Source organism: Dipodomys ordii, unplaced genomic scaffold (genome assembly GCF_000151885.1).
Source record: "Dipodomys ordii isolate 6190 unplaced genomic scaffold, Dord_2.0 Scaffold8, whole genome shotgun sequence".
Lineage (NCBI taxonomy): Eukaryota > Metazoa > Chordata > Mammalia > Rodentia > Heteromyidae > Dipodomys > Dipodomys ordii.
This window is the reverse complement of record NW_012267224.1, coordinates 25,517,704-25,534,208: the sequence shown is the minus strand read 5'-3', so window position 1 is coordinate 25,534,208 and position 16,505 is coordinate 25,517,704. Positions and strand designations below refer to the sequence as shown.

The 16,505-nt window shown below is 46.4% G+C and overlaps 2 protein-coding genes across 2 annotated transcripts in view; one reads left to right on the top strand and one right to left on the bottom strand.

Moving 5' to 3' along the window:
- Positions 1–4,970, top strand: part of Scfd2 (sec1 family domain containing 2) — a 311,618-nt gene extending 306,648 nt beyond the window's left edge. Inside the window, exon 9 of the mRNA XM_013008866.1 lies at positions 4,543–4,970. Within this exon, the coding sequence (XP_012864320.1) occupies positions 4,543–4,635 (93 nt within the window). The 3' untranslated portion in view covers positions 4,636–4,970. The remainder of the gene's footprint in view (positions 1–4,542) is intronic.
- A 7,437-nt stretch (positions 4,971–12,407) lies between these two features.
- On the bottom strand, positions 12,408–16,499 carry Rasl11b (RAS-like, family 11, member B; the record flags this gene model as incomplete). Its single annotated transcript, XM_013008975.1, has 4 exons — positions 12,408–13,854; positions 14,880–14,956; positions 16,024–16,080; positions 16,436–16,499. Coding segments are annotated over 4 exons (669 nt in total), but the record flags the coding sequence as incomplete, so codon positions are not given.
- Positions 16,500–16,505: the final 6 nt, after the last annotated feature.

Genomic DNA, 16,505 nt, shown 5'->3' with positions numbered 1-16,505 from the left:
GCAGATATTTCATTCTCACACACACACACACACACACACACACACACACACACACACACACACACACTATTTCTGCATTGTCCTAGATGCCTATTGTCAATGAGGGAGCTCCATCTTCAAATTCTCCCCAGTGGACCTGCCTGTCATTAGCAGTAGCTGATGGCATCTAAGTCATAGCTGCCATGAAACTACAGTGTCATTCATTAAAGAACCTGTTTTCTCTCTGCTGAATGCTGATTCTGTTGAGATAAGCCAGGAGATGAGTGGTAAAGGCTAAAAATCGGCTGACTCTTGAGCCCTGAATGATGGCCAGGCCTGTGATGAAGGGGAGAAAAATCAACACCAGGATTGGGATGTAGCTCAAAGCACTTGCCTAGCAAATGCAGTGTCCTGGGTTCGACCACCTGTACCAAAAAAGAAAAGACAAAAAAAATACAGTTTAAAAAAAAAAGAAGAAGAAATATTAACACTAGCTGAAAGGAAGAAGAATGGACAGGGACAGGAGAAGGAGAAAACAGAAACACAAAAAGAGAAAAAAAGAGGACCAGAAAACTCAGAACAGGAGCTGCTAGATGGTGGACAAAGGAGTACAAGCAGCCCACAGAGCTCACACCTGGAGGCTGGAGAAGACTCATTTGGCTGAGAGCTCTCTAATGTTCCATTTACCCATGACTGTGTTCCAGCTTTGTTTAAAACTCTAAACCAGGTATAATGGTACATGGCTGTAACCTCACTACTGTAGATGCTGAGACAGGAGGATCAAGGGTTTGAGGCCAACCTGGAGTATATAGCAAGACTGTCTCAAAAAAAATGGTTTTATTTGATAAGTTCATTGGGGGCTCTTCTGAACATTTTCTTTCTCTTTTGAGTGTTTCTTTTCCCCCATTTGGGGCCTACTTTTTAGAAGTTGAAGGGCTACATTAGCCAAATGAAAATACTCAAAAGCACTCTGCATGCCAGGAATGCCTAAGATGTAAAATTACTGGAGGACCACCAATTATTGCATAGTATGTGCCAGTTACACTGTGACTTGGCTTGCTCTTCACATAGGAATTTTAGACAAGTATGCTTTTCGTTGAACTATTATGGAACAAATTTACCTAGAGCCATTTAGCTGCCTAGTCCTAGACCCTCCTGAATTAAAAAAAAAAAAAAAAACTTCCCACTGACCATTGCTAAAATCCCAGCCTCCTTGGTCTTATTCCTCCTGCTGATTTCATTGTTAATAAACTAGACCTGTGCTGTGCTAAGAAACGATGACAGAGCCTAGTGAAAAAGGCAGGGAACACTGTGAGATGCCAACACCAGGGGACAGGTTTTCTCTCAGGGTTTGTGTCTGAACAGGGCAATGTCTGGGAAAGCTTCCTGGAATTGGTGACACCTGAACTGAAGGGCCAGAGATAGGAGTCTCTAGGCATAAAGAGTTGCAAACTCTTCAGATCGTGTCTGTCCATTGTGAGGCTGTGAATATTGAGTGTGGCTGGTGCTCAGGACAGATGGTGAAGAGGTTTGGAACCATGGTTGGGACGCAGGGTGCCCAGCAGTGAGTGGACTCCAGAGCAGGGCTTATCAAAAGCAGCAAGGAGGTGGCAAGGATTTGAAGCCTGTGAATAACATGTGAGATTTACACTTGGTGAGGGTGTTCTGGCATCTTCACCTCCTCTGCCTCTTCCCAGCGATGACCATGAGCTGCCCAAAGTTGGAGCAAATAATGAGGACAGTGCTGGTGACAGAGACCAGAGTTGCTGCTGTGGTTGTGGGTCTCTCCAAAGCTTGCATCATGCTAAGTGTTGTACAGTGAATTTCTTTGCGCCCTGCACCTGAGAAGATTCAGCCTCAGCTTCTCTCGGTCAGCTGGCTTAGCTATGGTCCAACTCAAGCTGCATACTCCTACTCCTGCACTATTAACCTTTGCTCTCTGGAAGAGTCCTTGGGCTCAGTCCTACCCTCTCTCCTCCCCACAACCCCCTAACCTCTGTTTCCCAGCTGGCACATTTCACCTCTTCCCAGGGCAGAATCCAGACACCATGGCTCTGCCGCACAGAGCAGAACTGATAGCTTCCATGTTGTGGAAATGGCTGCTTGTTTACACGTGAGAAGCCTTGGGTGGACACCAAATGCATGGTCCCTGGCACCCATGGCTGCCTGACCTGAGAGCTGGGCTGTAGTTGCTGCTCTCGAGTGTTGGCACCCACTGACTCTGTAACACTTCCATTCCAACTTCCCAATCCTGCCAGCAAGATACGGCAATCCTTGGAAACCCTCTGACCATCCCAGAGAAGAATCTACCACCTTTCCTTGTCACCAAGGAGCCCAGGGATGGCAGTGTAGGGGGCTGGTGGTCCTAGAATCAGAGGGGACTCTTCAGGCCTTTCATACCTCAGAGGGTCACAAAGAATTTCTGTCTTGATGTGTGCATTTTAAAGCAGCTTCCTGATTGTTCCTAATTGCTAGGAGTCTGTAGTGCTCCCTGAAACCTCTATTGGAAAACTTATGTATGAACATACATGTTTCTCTAGACAGTAATTAGCTGGAAGACTCAGTAGCCAATAAAAAAGCAGCTAGTGACTGCCACACACTTCCTGTACACGTATGCAGGAGCTTTTGTCATCCCAGTGACTATGCCATGAGCTCAGCGAGCTGTTCCTTCTGGGACACATGAGCTGGTTGACCTCCTAGCTAAACAAATTTTGCATAGTGTCTAGACAATCAGCAGAAGATCTGGGGCCACTCAGGGTTAGCCAGTGTCTCTGGTGTGGAGCCCTCATTGGTGAAGAAAACCTGGAATGAGTAGAGATTCTCAGTGTCACATGTCAAACAATATGGAAACCTTGAACACAGGTGATTGGGGGGAGGGGGGAAATGCATGCACTGTCCTCAGACTCTCTCTTTGGCTTCCAAAAAAAGTAGAAAGCACAGATTTTGATATGTATTTTTTTCTACCATGTTTAACATTAGATAGATGAGAGAGAGAGAGAGAGAGAGAGAGAAATTACTTCAAAAGCAAATACATTTTTAGAATGAGCCAAGAACCTTTTAGTTTACTTATTTCATAGTTATTTTTTAAAACAAGAAGAAAATGCTTCCTTTTCTCCTCCCCTCTTTTACCTGTGGCTCCTCCCCACTTCCTCCTCCTTACTGTGAATCAAGTACATGAGCTAGTTGGATTGGGAGTTGGTCAGTTCATGGATGTGGGATGACTTAGGGGCAGGAGAAGGGGTCAGGGCAGTGTCCAGACCAACTTGACCTCTGCTTTAGAAACACTTTTCCCAAATGGACTCTGGAGTTCCTTCCTGAACCTCTCTCCCCATTTCTCATGATCACATCCTCATCAGTAGATGAACAGTATCTGCTTAGTCAGAGCCTCATCTGATCCTAAAAAATGAATCACACTCCCAGCCCGTGGGGAGCAAGCTATCCCAGTGTTCCAGGGAGAATTCTACCCTAGCAGGAAATCCAGGCTTAGGGAAGCTGGAAACATCACCCAGCAAGCAGCCAGAGGAACCCACAAGTAGTAGAGGGGAAGCAGCCAGGCCTGGATGTGGCCTTGGAGCTCCTGACTCAACCACTTAGGTGTGTCCTGGACTGACCAGTTAACTTTGCCTTCCTTTATTTTCCTCATCTATAGTGTAGGAATAATAAATGTCATTATTTCCTGAGGGTCTGATGAGGACCAAGTGGAGATCAAATCCCATGGACTTGGTATATATGAACTAATAAATGTTAACTGCTATCATCATCACCGATCTTACCCACTGAATTATCCCCCTCACTAAAAATAAAAATAGATATTCAAGTTCTACTCCTCCCCTAAGACCTGTGAATGTGTCTTTTTTTTTTAAATAGGATCTTTGCAGATGATCAGGATAAAATAAGGCTATTAATCCAATGGATTCTAACCCAGTGTGACTATGTCCAGATGAAAGAAAAGGGGAAATGTGGACACAATGACAGACATGCGTAGAGGAAATACAGAGAGGAAAGGCATGGCACGGATTCTCCATTGCAGTCCTTAGAAGGAGGCAACTCTGCCAACAGATCTTAGATTTCTAGTCTCTAGAACTGTAAAACAGTGAATGTCTGTGGTTTAACCCAGTCAGTCTGTGGTGCTAAAAGCTAAGGCAATCATCAGACCATCTTCATCCCAAAGTATAACACCCTCCTCTTAGGTATAACTTCTAACGCTCTCTTGGGAAGCCAACGCTCCCTGAAAGGCAGAGAAACTTCAATATTGAGAACAAATTATGGCATTAACTATATGCAGGTGAGCAGCAAGGTAGGGGCTGGTCAGCTCAGAAGCAGCCAGTGTTGTTCTCAGCCATTCTTAAGGTGGGTTGATTGACTTCTAGGAGACCCAGCCCAGCCGTCCTGCAGGTCATCCTTCCAAGGCTATGACTCCCTTCTTCCAGTGCCAAGTGGCATTCAACCTGTCTTCCTTCAGGGTGCCCCCTGCAAACATGGGTTGCATTTTGTTTCTTCTTATCTAGTAACCTGGGATTGACTTCTCTGACTCTCTGTGGTGGTTGGTCCCTGCTGTTGTAGGTCATGGTGCTGTCCACGAGACTTCTGAAGCCACTTAACATTCCTGAGCTGCTGTTTGCCACTGACCGACTACACCCAGACCTTGGCTTCTGATATCTGCTAAAAAGATAAAAGACCTGGCCAAGCTGGATATACCAATACCAGACTGTCACCAACCAGATTCACCTCCACCTGCAGTGTCTCTGTTACTTACTGTGTCTTTGACTGACTTCTGCCAGAAGGATCTTGAGAATCACAGGTGTTGTAAGGTACTTCGCTTGGATTGCTCATATTTTTTTTAATTTCATTTTTACAAAGATGTCAGATTGTCTTTAGTTGACTGGATTAGTGACCAATTCCCTTTCTTTTTCATTTACCTTTATTGATCATCTTTCTGAGTCTACCTTTAACTTCCTTAACTAAATAAAAACTAGTAGATAACAACGAAACCTTTGATGTGATGTTGTTCAAGGAAAAATTAGATGCCCTTTAGAATTAGGAGTGTGAGGAAAACTTGATTTTCCTTAAGATTATAGAACTGAGGCGGGAACATTACAGCTAGAGTCCAAGGCATTGTTTCTGTCTGAATCTGAAGCATGTCTGAAGGGAGGGTGGTGGTGTTGGGGCTGAGCTGGTCGCCTGCCTGCGCCTGCGTGTTGTAAATCATCCATCCATAACAAAGAGCCACATTGTTCCAGCCTGTGCTGGGCCTGGCAGCCAGGCCACTTGGAACAGCAGTGGGAGAGACGGTGGTGGAGGGCCGTCCCTGCCTGTGGAAGGTCCACACCCACCCCTTGCAGGGAGTCATTATTATAACTACCACCCCTAGAAGGCTTTTGGGATTTCCATTTTCTTTTGAAATACAAGGCTTTCTTTTCTGTACATTTAAATTTTTCTTCATAGAAAAACAAACAGACCCACCTAATGAAATTATATGAGAACTCAGGAGGTGGGGGCTAGGCAGAGCTGCTTGGAAGCCAGACATTTATAGATGTATGGCTGATGGAAGTTTCTAGCATCTCTAGATGTTTGAAATAAGGAGATAAAACTGAACAACACCTCCTAAGGCAGCTTAACCAAGTGAGAAAGAATGCCTCTGACTTTAGTTCTCTACAAAGTGTTGTCATTTTGGAGATCAATCCTAGATGTAATCAAAGCAGAGTTTTTATGAAAATAGGCATTCATTTTCTTACCCAAGTATGCTTTCCATCAAACACGAGTTCTTGGATGGTGACGAAATATAGGAGGCCATAGATGCTTGTGTAATTATCCTGGTTACCTAAAAACTTTACATTTAAAAATGAGGAAGAAAATGGCAGTGGTTCCAAAGAAGTTATAATGTCATCAAAGATTTTTATTTTCTATTTTTTTGGGGGGGGGGTTCAGTAGTGGGGCTTGACTTCTAGGCCTGGGTGCTGTCCCTGAGCTCTTCAGCTCAAGGCTAGCACTCTACCACTTAGGCCACAGTGCCACTTCCGGCCTTTTCTGTTTATGTGATGTTGAGGAATCGAACCCAGGGCTTCGTGAATGAGAGGCAAGTACTCTACCACTGAGCCACTTTCCCAGCCCAGATTTTTATTTTCTAAAATTTAAAAAAAAAAAAAAGAAATAAAAAAGAACCTGTTCAGGGACTCAAGTCTTTATTCATTTATCCCTTTGTTCTCAGACGTTGAATGAGCACATGTAGCAATCGTCCCAGGCACTCTGTGAGCTTTTACCTTGCATCCCTTGTGAGCCAGACCCGTCCTCAGCTCTGTGACACTCACAGAATAGGTGGCTTGTGCTTCCCTATGCCTTGCCCCAATATAAGCATCTCCTCAAGCTTAAGTTGTGCACCGTAGGTCCAACATGCAAATGAGTCTTTCTAGACCGTAGAACCAAGTGAAGAAGTAAGCTAACTCTAGTATCACCAAAATTAAAATTAAAAACTTTATAGGAGCCCTGCAAAGGACCTTCAACAAATAAAGAGAAAGAAGGCGACTGTGGAAATGGAGCACTGTCCCTGTGACGCAGCCTCTGTGGTGCTACCTGGGCTTTTTGCTCATGTCCCAGGTGAGGGAGGGGCTGGAGAAGAAGGCAGTTACCCGCCTCTGCTCACACAGAGGAGCACTGTGCAGAACTGAGCTTGGAAATCTCTGGATTGAAGACCCACCTGCACAGCTGAGAGCACTGTGGATGGCCCCACGCCTCAATGTGTACATCTATGAAATACAAATAAAAATGGTATCTACCTCGTGGGAGGACTGCCGCGTGGTCCTCGCTAGCAGAATGGAGAGCATGTGATTTCCACAAAATGTGGCTCTTTATTGACTCTCAAAATGATAAACTGCCACAGGAAAATGAGTAAATCAAAAGCTTGCAGACAGTCCTGAGGAGAAGAGAAACAGGACAGCAACAACACCTTCATCTAACATACTTCCAAGGCCATCTAAACCAGAGGTCTGGGCAGTGTCCAGAACTTGATTCAGGGGCTAACTCCAGTCCTACCTCTCCCACACAGTTGTTCACTTCGCTTGGTCCTAGTTCTCCATGAAATCGGACAAGAATAGGATTTACCACACTGGATTGTTGGAGCTAAAAGAGTTCACTATGTGTACGTGTATAACACTTAGAAGATGGTACCTGGTCAGCTCATTCAGACCACCTGTGTTGCCTTCCCATCACTATGATAAAATGGCTGAGAAAAATCAACTTGAAGGAGGCAAGACTTATCTGTGCTCCCATTTCAGAGGTTTCAGTCTAGAGTTACTTGGCTCTGTTGTCTCTGGGCCTGCAGTGAGGTAGAACATCATTATGGTAGAGAGTGAGAGACAGAGGAGGCTGGTCAACGCCTCATGGTAGCCAGGAAGCAGAGAGAGAGAGAGAAAGAGAGAGAGAGAGGGAGCTAGAAATAGACACAGATGTGATAGAGATATAGATACAGGGAGATAGATAGAATGATAGAGAGAGGGTGGGGAAGGAAGGAAGGGTCTCGGAAGACACATACTTCAAAGGCATCTCCTCTCTCCAGTGACCTACTTCAGCTAACAAAGTCCCCCTCCTACAGTTTTTACTGCCTCTTAACAGCCCATTAAGGTATAGACCCATCCGTTGTAAGTTATAAATGGGACACCTCCCACACGTTCTGTCTGTGACCACTGCTGTTTTGAGGACCAGGCCTTCAACACGTGATCCTTTGGGAAAGTTTCAGACATCACCTAAGAGGCACTAGTACTGGTAATAAGAGTCTGATGGTTGCTCATGCAGGACCGTATGTCTCCATTAAACCTTTCTCCATCACTAATGTCAGCCAGGAAGTTGTTAGGTAGAATCTAGGTTCCACCTCCTCCTTTACCATTTCAACCTTACCCACATGTATCCATTTGAAAGAGTCATTCCTTCCCACCCATATGGCAACCACCTGAGAGTGACATGAAAGGCCTAGCTGAGCAGTCATGCCGATTTCTCCTCTCAGGCTTGGCTATGAGTGTTTACCACCCCACGGTGGTGAAGCCAACATACAAATGCAGATCTCCTGCCAAGGGCCTCACAGACCACTTTATATACACACATGGATAGAGGAATAAATACTTCATAGCAATCGACTTCTGCTTTTGTAAACCTCCCTTTGGAGCCCTGTCCTAGCAAACATAGCGGGCACAGCAAAGTGTTTGGCAGAACTCCAAAGCTGCCTCAGCCCAGTAAGGTCCCAGGGCCAGGGCCGAGGCAAGTAACTCTTTATTCCATGGCCCCTGCACTATAGCGGTATTTGAATAACAAAAGAATTCCATCAAGCACAGCCCAAGACCACTATTATTTATTTTACCCTGGTTACCAGAAACAGAATCTCAACAACAAATAATAATCCAGTATTTCAAATGTTGTCTGCTGTTCTGTCCAAAAAAACAGCAAGAAACTCCTCTCTGTTTTAAAAGAAACTTAAGAAGACAAAAACAGCAAGAAATGGTTTTCAGAATATGTGAAAAGGAGGTATGGGGTAGTTAGGGTTTGGCCACCATCAGTAATAGCCCTAATCCTGTTTTCTTCTGAAATTTGGGAGTGGTGAGGACAATAAGAACTTTCTGGAAGCTTCTCTTTAGAGGGGTATGTATACCACATCAGTTTTTCTAGGTTATTGTAACCAGACAAGCTCTTTAGTCTGGGTCATTCCCAGTGGGGGCTGGTGGGGAGTTCTCCATTTCCCCCTAGCCAAGGCAGGAGCCTAATTTCCCAACTTTTCCTTTGTGAAGATTTGCCCACAAGCTTGTTTGTTTGCCCAGAAAATAGATTTGCTTCCCCTGCCTGCTCTTGGGGTATAAAATAAATGTTGAAATCCCTCTTTCCTCCTAAACAAGGAACTGTCTATAATCACACCCATAGTTCCTAGATCTTGGGGTTCATTGCTGGCTGGAAACGAATCCACTAACTGGTGGAGCCTTGTGAATGTAGACTAGGGTGGGAAGAAGCCAGGGATGGCCAGGAAGGCCAGCCACTCTGTGACTTCACAGCAGGGTCTGGCCAGCTGCAGAGCGCTGCAAATGGTTTTGATTTGAAGCAGGGAGGAAACTCAAAAGCCAGACATCATGACAGACATGGGTCCAGTGCTGAGACAGACTGGCTGCTTGGACGCCCCTCCTGCCCAGACATCTTTATTACCACGGGGGCTGGAGGCCAGCAGCAGCTGGCTGATGGCAACAGCAGATGTGGCCTTCCTGCAAGGGAAGGCCCAAGCCTGTCGCAGAAGGGAGATGGAGCCAAGGTGAGAGAGCGGTGAACAGAAGGACAAGAATTCCAGGGGTTCTGCTGAGAGGTCTGCCGCTGGAAGCCAGCCAGGACCAGGGAAGGACCTGAGGCAGAGTCTTGGATCTGCCACTTCCGAGCTCAGTCAGCTGCTTCGTTCAGTTCAGCTTCTCTTCTTTCTCTGTTGAAAAGACTAACGGTGGATAATGGAGGTATAGAAAATTGTAACTCAAACACTCCCACTGTGTCTGGTCCATAGACTGGGGGGCAGGAGGTGCACTGGGGCTTGAACTCAGGATCAGGTCTGTCCCTTAGCTTTTTCATTCAACTACAGTGCCTTTCCAGCATTTTGGTAATTAGAGATAAGTGTCTTATGTACCGTCCTTCCCAGTCTGGCTTTGAACCTTAAGCCTCAGCTCTCAGCCTCCTGAGAAGCTAGGATTACAGGTGTGAGCCACTGGCACACAACTATGGTTTGTGTGTGTGTATGTATATGTATATATGGTCATGGGTCTTGAACTCTGGGCCTGGATGCTGCCCCTCAGCTCTTCAGCTCAAGGCTACCACTCTACCACTTGTGCCACTTCCGGTTTTCTCTGATGGTTAATTGGAGATAAGTCTCACAGACCTTCCTGCCCAGGCTGGCTTTGAACCACAGTCCTCAGACCTCAGCCTCCTGAGTAGCTAGGATTATAGGCATGATCCACCGGTACCCGGCTGGTTCACAAGTTTTTAATAAATACAGTAGCAGCATCATTGTGGCTCTAAGCAGGCAGTTCAGTCTCTGAGCCTCCATTTTCTCATCTTTACGAGGGAAGGGAGAGAGCAGAACTTGTGGTGGCACCTGTAATTTCAGTAACTCTGAAGATGGAGACAAGAGGATTGTGGTCCAAGGCTAGCCAGGGAAAAAGTTTACTTTCAAAGGTAAGCAAACAAAAACTAGCTCAGGGCTTAGGGGAATAGCTCAAATAGTAGAGCACCTGCCTGGCAAGCACAAGGCCCTGAGTTCAAACCACCGTACCACACCAGCAAAAGAAAAAAGGAAAGGAGAGCTTACCAGACTAACCCAGTGCAGAGAACATGAGACTTGTCATAAAATAGAAGCAATATTACCTTCTTCAGGAGTCCTCAAAGATTAAAAGACAGCTGCCGCATTGGAAATAGTCAAGCTACCACATTGGAAATAGTCAATAAATTCTAATTCCTTCCCATTCTCTCCTTCCCAACACACACACACATACACACACACACACACATACACACACACGCACACACGCACACACACACACACACACACAATCTCTACCTTCCTGTGCCGCTGGAGGAAATGAGATGTTTCTGAGAGCCAGAAGATTTTAGTGTAAACATTTAGCAACATAGGGATTAAATGAAGAGACAGCAATAATGAAAGAGATGCGAAAATAATGAAACATGACACCAAATCCATGAGAAGAAAGCATGGTGTATGCTACAACTATAAATAGTCAAGTCAGCCCGAGGCAGTGGATAAAACTAGGACTTGGGTGCTTTCCAGCAGCGACTATGTTTGCTTTTCTCTTTCTCCATCTGTGTGACCATGCCTGTCTGTTTCTCTGCTGTCACTCCCTGCTCCATTCTATGGCCTTGAACAACCACTTTATCATTTCCGGATGGACCAAAGTTCTAAGCTAATTGCAGCTGAAACACCAGGAGAGGTGGAAGGAGTGAGGAAGTGAGGGCTGGTCTACACGCCAGAGCTGGAGAGGAGCGGGTGCACAGGCTGCCAGCTATGAGGGAAGATCTCTTATAAGTGATCTGCAGAGGTGTAGAGGTGGGGAAGGAAAGGGGGAAGCAGGGTGGTGGTAAAAAAAATGGAAGTTGAGCACTTTGCTGCAGAAACGTGCCACACAGGGAAGCTCTTGCCTTCTCTCATTCTAGAATATGGCTAAGAGACCAGGGTAAGCATGTGCAGATGGGCCTCTCACTCACTAATCTTGCTAACACAGCTAATCAGGGTGAATTCAGATAAAGGTGAGTAGATCTAGTTGGAGGTACTTGCCCCTGCCATGGTAATGATATTTTTCTGAGTCTCTTGGCACCATTTTCCCTCCCTGTCCCTGAGACACACACACACACACACACACACACCACCTTCTTAGAGATGAGGTTTGATTCAATGTACAGAAAATTTCCCTGTGCACAGGAAGCATTGGAGAACCGCCAGGGCATACTATCAAGAGCAAGTTGGATTTCTCTCCTGGTAAAAAAAAGACTTGAAAGCATGACTCTATACCATAGCAGATTTCCAATAGCTATCCATGTTGGCTGCTTTCCCATGGCCCCGCTGCTTGTCAGGTAGCAATATATTTATGTATGAATCATTGTGAAGAAATAGGAACATGAAAGTCAGAGAGCAATATATTATGTGTACAAACCATTATAAAGAAATAACATTAAAGACAGAAGACAGTACTGCAAGATCTTTGAATGAACAGCACTCAAAACCACTAGAGCCTGTTTTTCTCACTTATGTGTGTTGCCTACACTCCTTACAGGATTATTCCTCATGATTAAACAAGACCATTGGATGAAATCACTGCCCAAACCAAAGGTGTGACCCATTGCCCATAAAGATGGAGGGCTCACTGAGCCTGCATGGAAGGTCTTAGGGCTCAGATATCTGGCCATTGTGGCACATGCTATAGCTACAGCTGCCAGTGGCTTCACCATGAGAATAAAAAATTTTAAAGCAGCATACCCAAGAAGAGGCTTTTCCAAAAACACCAGGGAAACACTTCTTATGCCAGAAGCATGAACATCCTCAAAGATTTTGCTGAGATAAATGTGTAGTCTGCCCTTTGTCTTCGGATGACCAGGAGAACCATGAGGAAATGGGTAGGGAGGAGGATGTGTGTCTCCTCATATAGATCCACAAGTTGCAATTCACAATCAGGGTTCTGAAAGTTACATCATTTGCTTGGCAAGCCGATTTCATCATCTATAAAAGGAGGTAATAAAATGATTTGAGACTTAAGAGCCAACCCCTGCAAGGCTCAGGTACTGACTCAGTGTGCCCAATAAGTGCAAGCCATAAGTGCAAGTAATACTGTGTCTAAAAGGCAGAAGGTAAATGTTTCAATCAAGACCAAGACAGATGTTTACTCTTTTCAAATGAGATTTATTGTACATAAAATAAATTAATTACAGTTTCAGCCAAAGCATGAATGGCTTTTTAAAGTGCATCTGTATAGGGGATTTGGCAGGAAGCCCCTGTATCTGGTCACTGTAAGATAGTATTTTTGTATGTCAGCCACTCATAGCCATGACTCGGTCAGGCTTAGGAAGCAACCCAATGTCATCATCATGGGCCATTTTACACAAATTATACCAAAATCAATTGACAGTTTTCTTTTTCTGGTACCTGATGTAACAGTTGAAAAAACAAACAAACAAGCAGAACTATACAGTCTCACAGTTGGTCAGTTGGGATGGAAGTTCTTCACAGCTACTCAGCACATGCCCTGCTAAGCACACCACACCTTGTCGGGAGAGCCAGCACCTTCCTGAAGACCACAGCTCCTAGCCATCTGGACACAGAATCCTTTGGCCCCAAACTCAACCTTTATTGAGGGTGGGAAGCTCTTCCTTGTTCTTAAAAAAGAAAATCTGGGAATCTTGTAAGAAATGGAGGTCCAGAGATGTAAATCATACTGGTAAGAGGAAAGCAATTCCTCCTCTTAGGAGAAAAAAAAAAGAAAGAAAAAGAAGGAAGAAAGGACAGGATAGGGGGAACATGTGACTGCATCATGTGTTCATTCATTCCACCTAAAACACACCCATATATGTGATGAACCTATAACTGATCATCCTTTACAAGGTAGTTAAGAAGAAAACCTAAACTGGGTCTGCCCCCTCCCCACTCAACAGGACAAGGAACAAAGTCCATGTGACAGATCCACAGTGGCCTGGGGTGCTCATTCAGGCCTAGTCTGTCTGCTCCCTGCTCCAGACACTTCCTCATCACTAGTAGTTCCACAGGCCCCAGGGCCTCTCTGTTCCAGCCCTTTCTGGAACCATGAACCATGGCCAGCATACAATAGTCCTGCATGGGAGGAACCTTAGGCCCTCTTCCTGGATGACCAAACCCCCTTGAATGGTCCTGCTTCAGACAGAGGTGACAGTCCTCACTTTGGCAGAGAGTGCTTGCTTGAACCTCCTCTTCAGGTCCTGCATGTTGGGGGACTTGGGCCTGGGAATGAGAGAAGTTCTCCGCTTCTCAGGGGTGCTGCTGGGCTGCTGTTTGTGACTCACTTCTTTGCAAAGGACGTGGAAAGCATTGTAGACATCGTTGTAATTTTCACTAACGGACACTTCATAGAAGGAACAGCCCAGCATGCTGGCCAGCTGCAGTCCATGCTGGGGGTCAACCTGCTTGATATGTAACAGGTCAGCCTTGTTGGCCACAACTACCACGGGCAGCCGAGTGCCCAGGTGAAGCTGCTGGATGTGCTGGTGAAGCTGGCTAATGAGTTCGTAGCTCTTGTGGTCAGTGATGGAGAAAACCATCACCACCGCGTCTGCCCAGCGAATGCATCGGTTCAACTGCTCACTGCAGCTCAAGCCGTTCTCATGGACCTGAAAGAGAGCGGTTAGGGCCAAGTGAGTGGCACGGAGAGCAGCAAAGAGCCCTGGCCTGGTTGGACTGTGAGTTCAAAAGGGCCCTGCCACCGCAGTTCCAGGCTGCAGGTCAAAACCATGTTCCATCCCCACACACTTCAGCTTTCTTGACAATATGTTGACCCAGCTGCACAGAGTTGGAATAAATAACAGTGCAGCTCACCACACTCAAGTGGAAAATTGACCTGCAGAGAACTCCACGCAGAGAGACTTTGTAGTTGCACAAAATGGGAAATTAACTGGCTAGACAGTAAGTCTGGGGAAGTAAAGATAGGAGCTGGAAGCATTTAAACCTGGATAACCGCCCAGTTTAGGAGGGGGCGGGGGGAACCACTAGCAGACTCTTTTTGTCTACAGAGAAACTTTCTACAACATCAAAGTGATTTTAAGTATTGAAGACTCTTATCTAGATGTTTGGTTTTCAATGTGAAAGACATATATGGTTTAAAATAAAAACACATAAATACATTTTTAAAAAGCAACACCCTTTTTCACCAGAGCAAGGAAACTACCATTTGCAAGTGTTTGACTTTCGTTTTTCCTGTCCTGTGAAATCCTCCGGTGCCACAGCCACATCTCCCAAATTAGGCCAGGTCAAGACTGACCAACAGCCAGACACAAAGTGTCAAACAGGGGCTGGGAAGGTGGCTCAACGCTAGAGTGCTTGCCTTGCATGCATGAGGCCCTGGGTTCCATTCCTCCGCACTACATAAGCAGAAAAAGCCAGAAGTGGTGCTGTGGTTCAAGTGGTAGAGCGCTAGCCTTGAACTGAAGAGCTGAGGGACAGCGCCCAGACCCAGAGTTCAGGCCCCACAACAGACACACACACACACACACACACACACACACACACACACACAGTGTCAAACAACATGTAAAAGTCGAGCCCTGATTCTCCAAATCCCTTTCTCCTTCAGGGAGGTACTTTGAAAACTGAACATTTCCTCAGTCCCTCAGCTGCCTTCCATCTCCCAGCTTCTCACCTGAATACCTGGAGTATCTTGAACTTGAATCGCCAGCATTTCGCCTTCTATCTGGACTTGTCTTGTGTAGAGATTACCTAAGAAGGCAACAAAATGAGATTGTGGGTGTTTTTGTTTTGTTTCCTTTTCAAAATGTTAAAACAACATAGCCAGCTGTATTCAACACAGAAAGGCACACAGTGTATTTCTATGTATTGGAAATTTTCTCTAGATTAAAAAAGAAAGATCAACAGCCATTTTAAAACCATCTTAGGATTTATTAAAAGCAGGGCAAAGTTGGTGAGATTTGGGAGACTGAAGTCGAATTTTAAACAGAGTTTTTGTATTTGAATACTTTCTTGAAGCAGAGTTCCTGTCTAGCATGTGTGGATTTTGTTTGACTTGGGTATATAATCATTCTTTGGCCATAGGTTAACAGTTTGGCCACTATATATAAAAGATGAGTAGGCAAATATGGTTAGTAAATACACAGCTACTGGTATTACATTAAAGCAGAAGCTTTATCCTGGAGTGGCATATATAACATTTCGAATAATCTCCTATAGGGACTTCATTCTGCCTGTAGATTACTGCCTACGCTAACAGCATAGGTAGAAAGGTAGCATTTCTTAAAATCACCGCAGACTTGTTCCTCTCATTTATTCAGGAACTCAGCCTCCTAAAACTCTGCCATCTAGTTATGTCTCTTTGTGAAGAAAAGAGAACTTTAGGTTTACAACTGCTGTCCTTTGGCCTTTGCTTTAAAAGGTCACTCTGAACGGCGGCGGGTGGAGAGGGAGGGGGTGGGGGAGGAGCTGGCTAGCTTTTTTTTTCTTTTTCTTTTTCTCTCTCGCTTTTTTTTATGACTTCGGCAGGCATGTTTTGAAGGGAGAGGCCCAGGAGTACAAAGGGTGCTTCCACCGGGGGTCCCTGTCGTTCAAACACACCACTGGGACTACTTTCGGGCACTTGATAAGATGATGAATGGTCCCGGAATGGAACGAGGCCAGATGGCAGTCGCGTGGGGAGGGAGGGGGCACGGAGGGGCGCCCCGGGGCTGGGGAGGTGCCAGAACCCCCGGGCCGGACCCGGCCTGGGAGCGACCGAGACCCGGGAACAGCCGTCCTCGGGATCGCCGTTCCCTCCGGGCATTTACTTTGCTCACCTGCGTTTCTCTCGTAGTCGCCGATGAATCGCTTGGTGAGGAACCGGACCACCAGAGCTGCGGGTCAGAGCAAAGGAAAGGGAGCGGGGTTAACCACTAGCAGCCACGCTCCGAGCGCTCCCTGGCCGGCCACGCAGGGGAGTCCTTCCCGCGGCCCCCCGACCCTGCTTCCACTTCGGGAGGGTCCGGTGGCCCAGCCCCCCTCGGGGGGCACCCCGAAGCCTCCCCGCAGGAGACGGTCTCCCCGGGGCGGACTCAGCCCCCGAGGCCCCGAACCCCCGATGCCAGTCCCCGCAGGTCTGCGCTGGGCGGGAGGACGCGGGTTAACCGACCCCGCCCTCCCTCCTCTCGATTACCCGCAAAGCCCGGGGGGCCGGGGGGGACAGACCCCCGGCCCGTGGCTCGGACTCACCGGTCTTGCCCACGCCGCTGGCCCCCACCACGGCGATCTTGACCAGCCGGCGGCCCGCGACCCCCAGGCA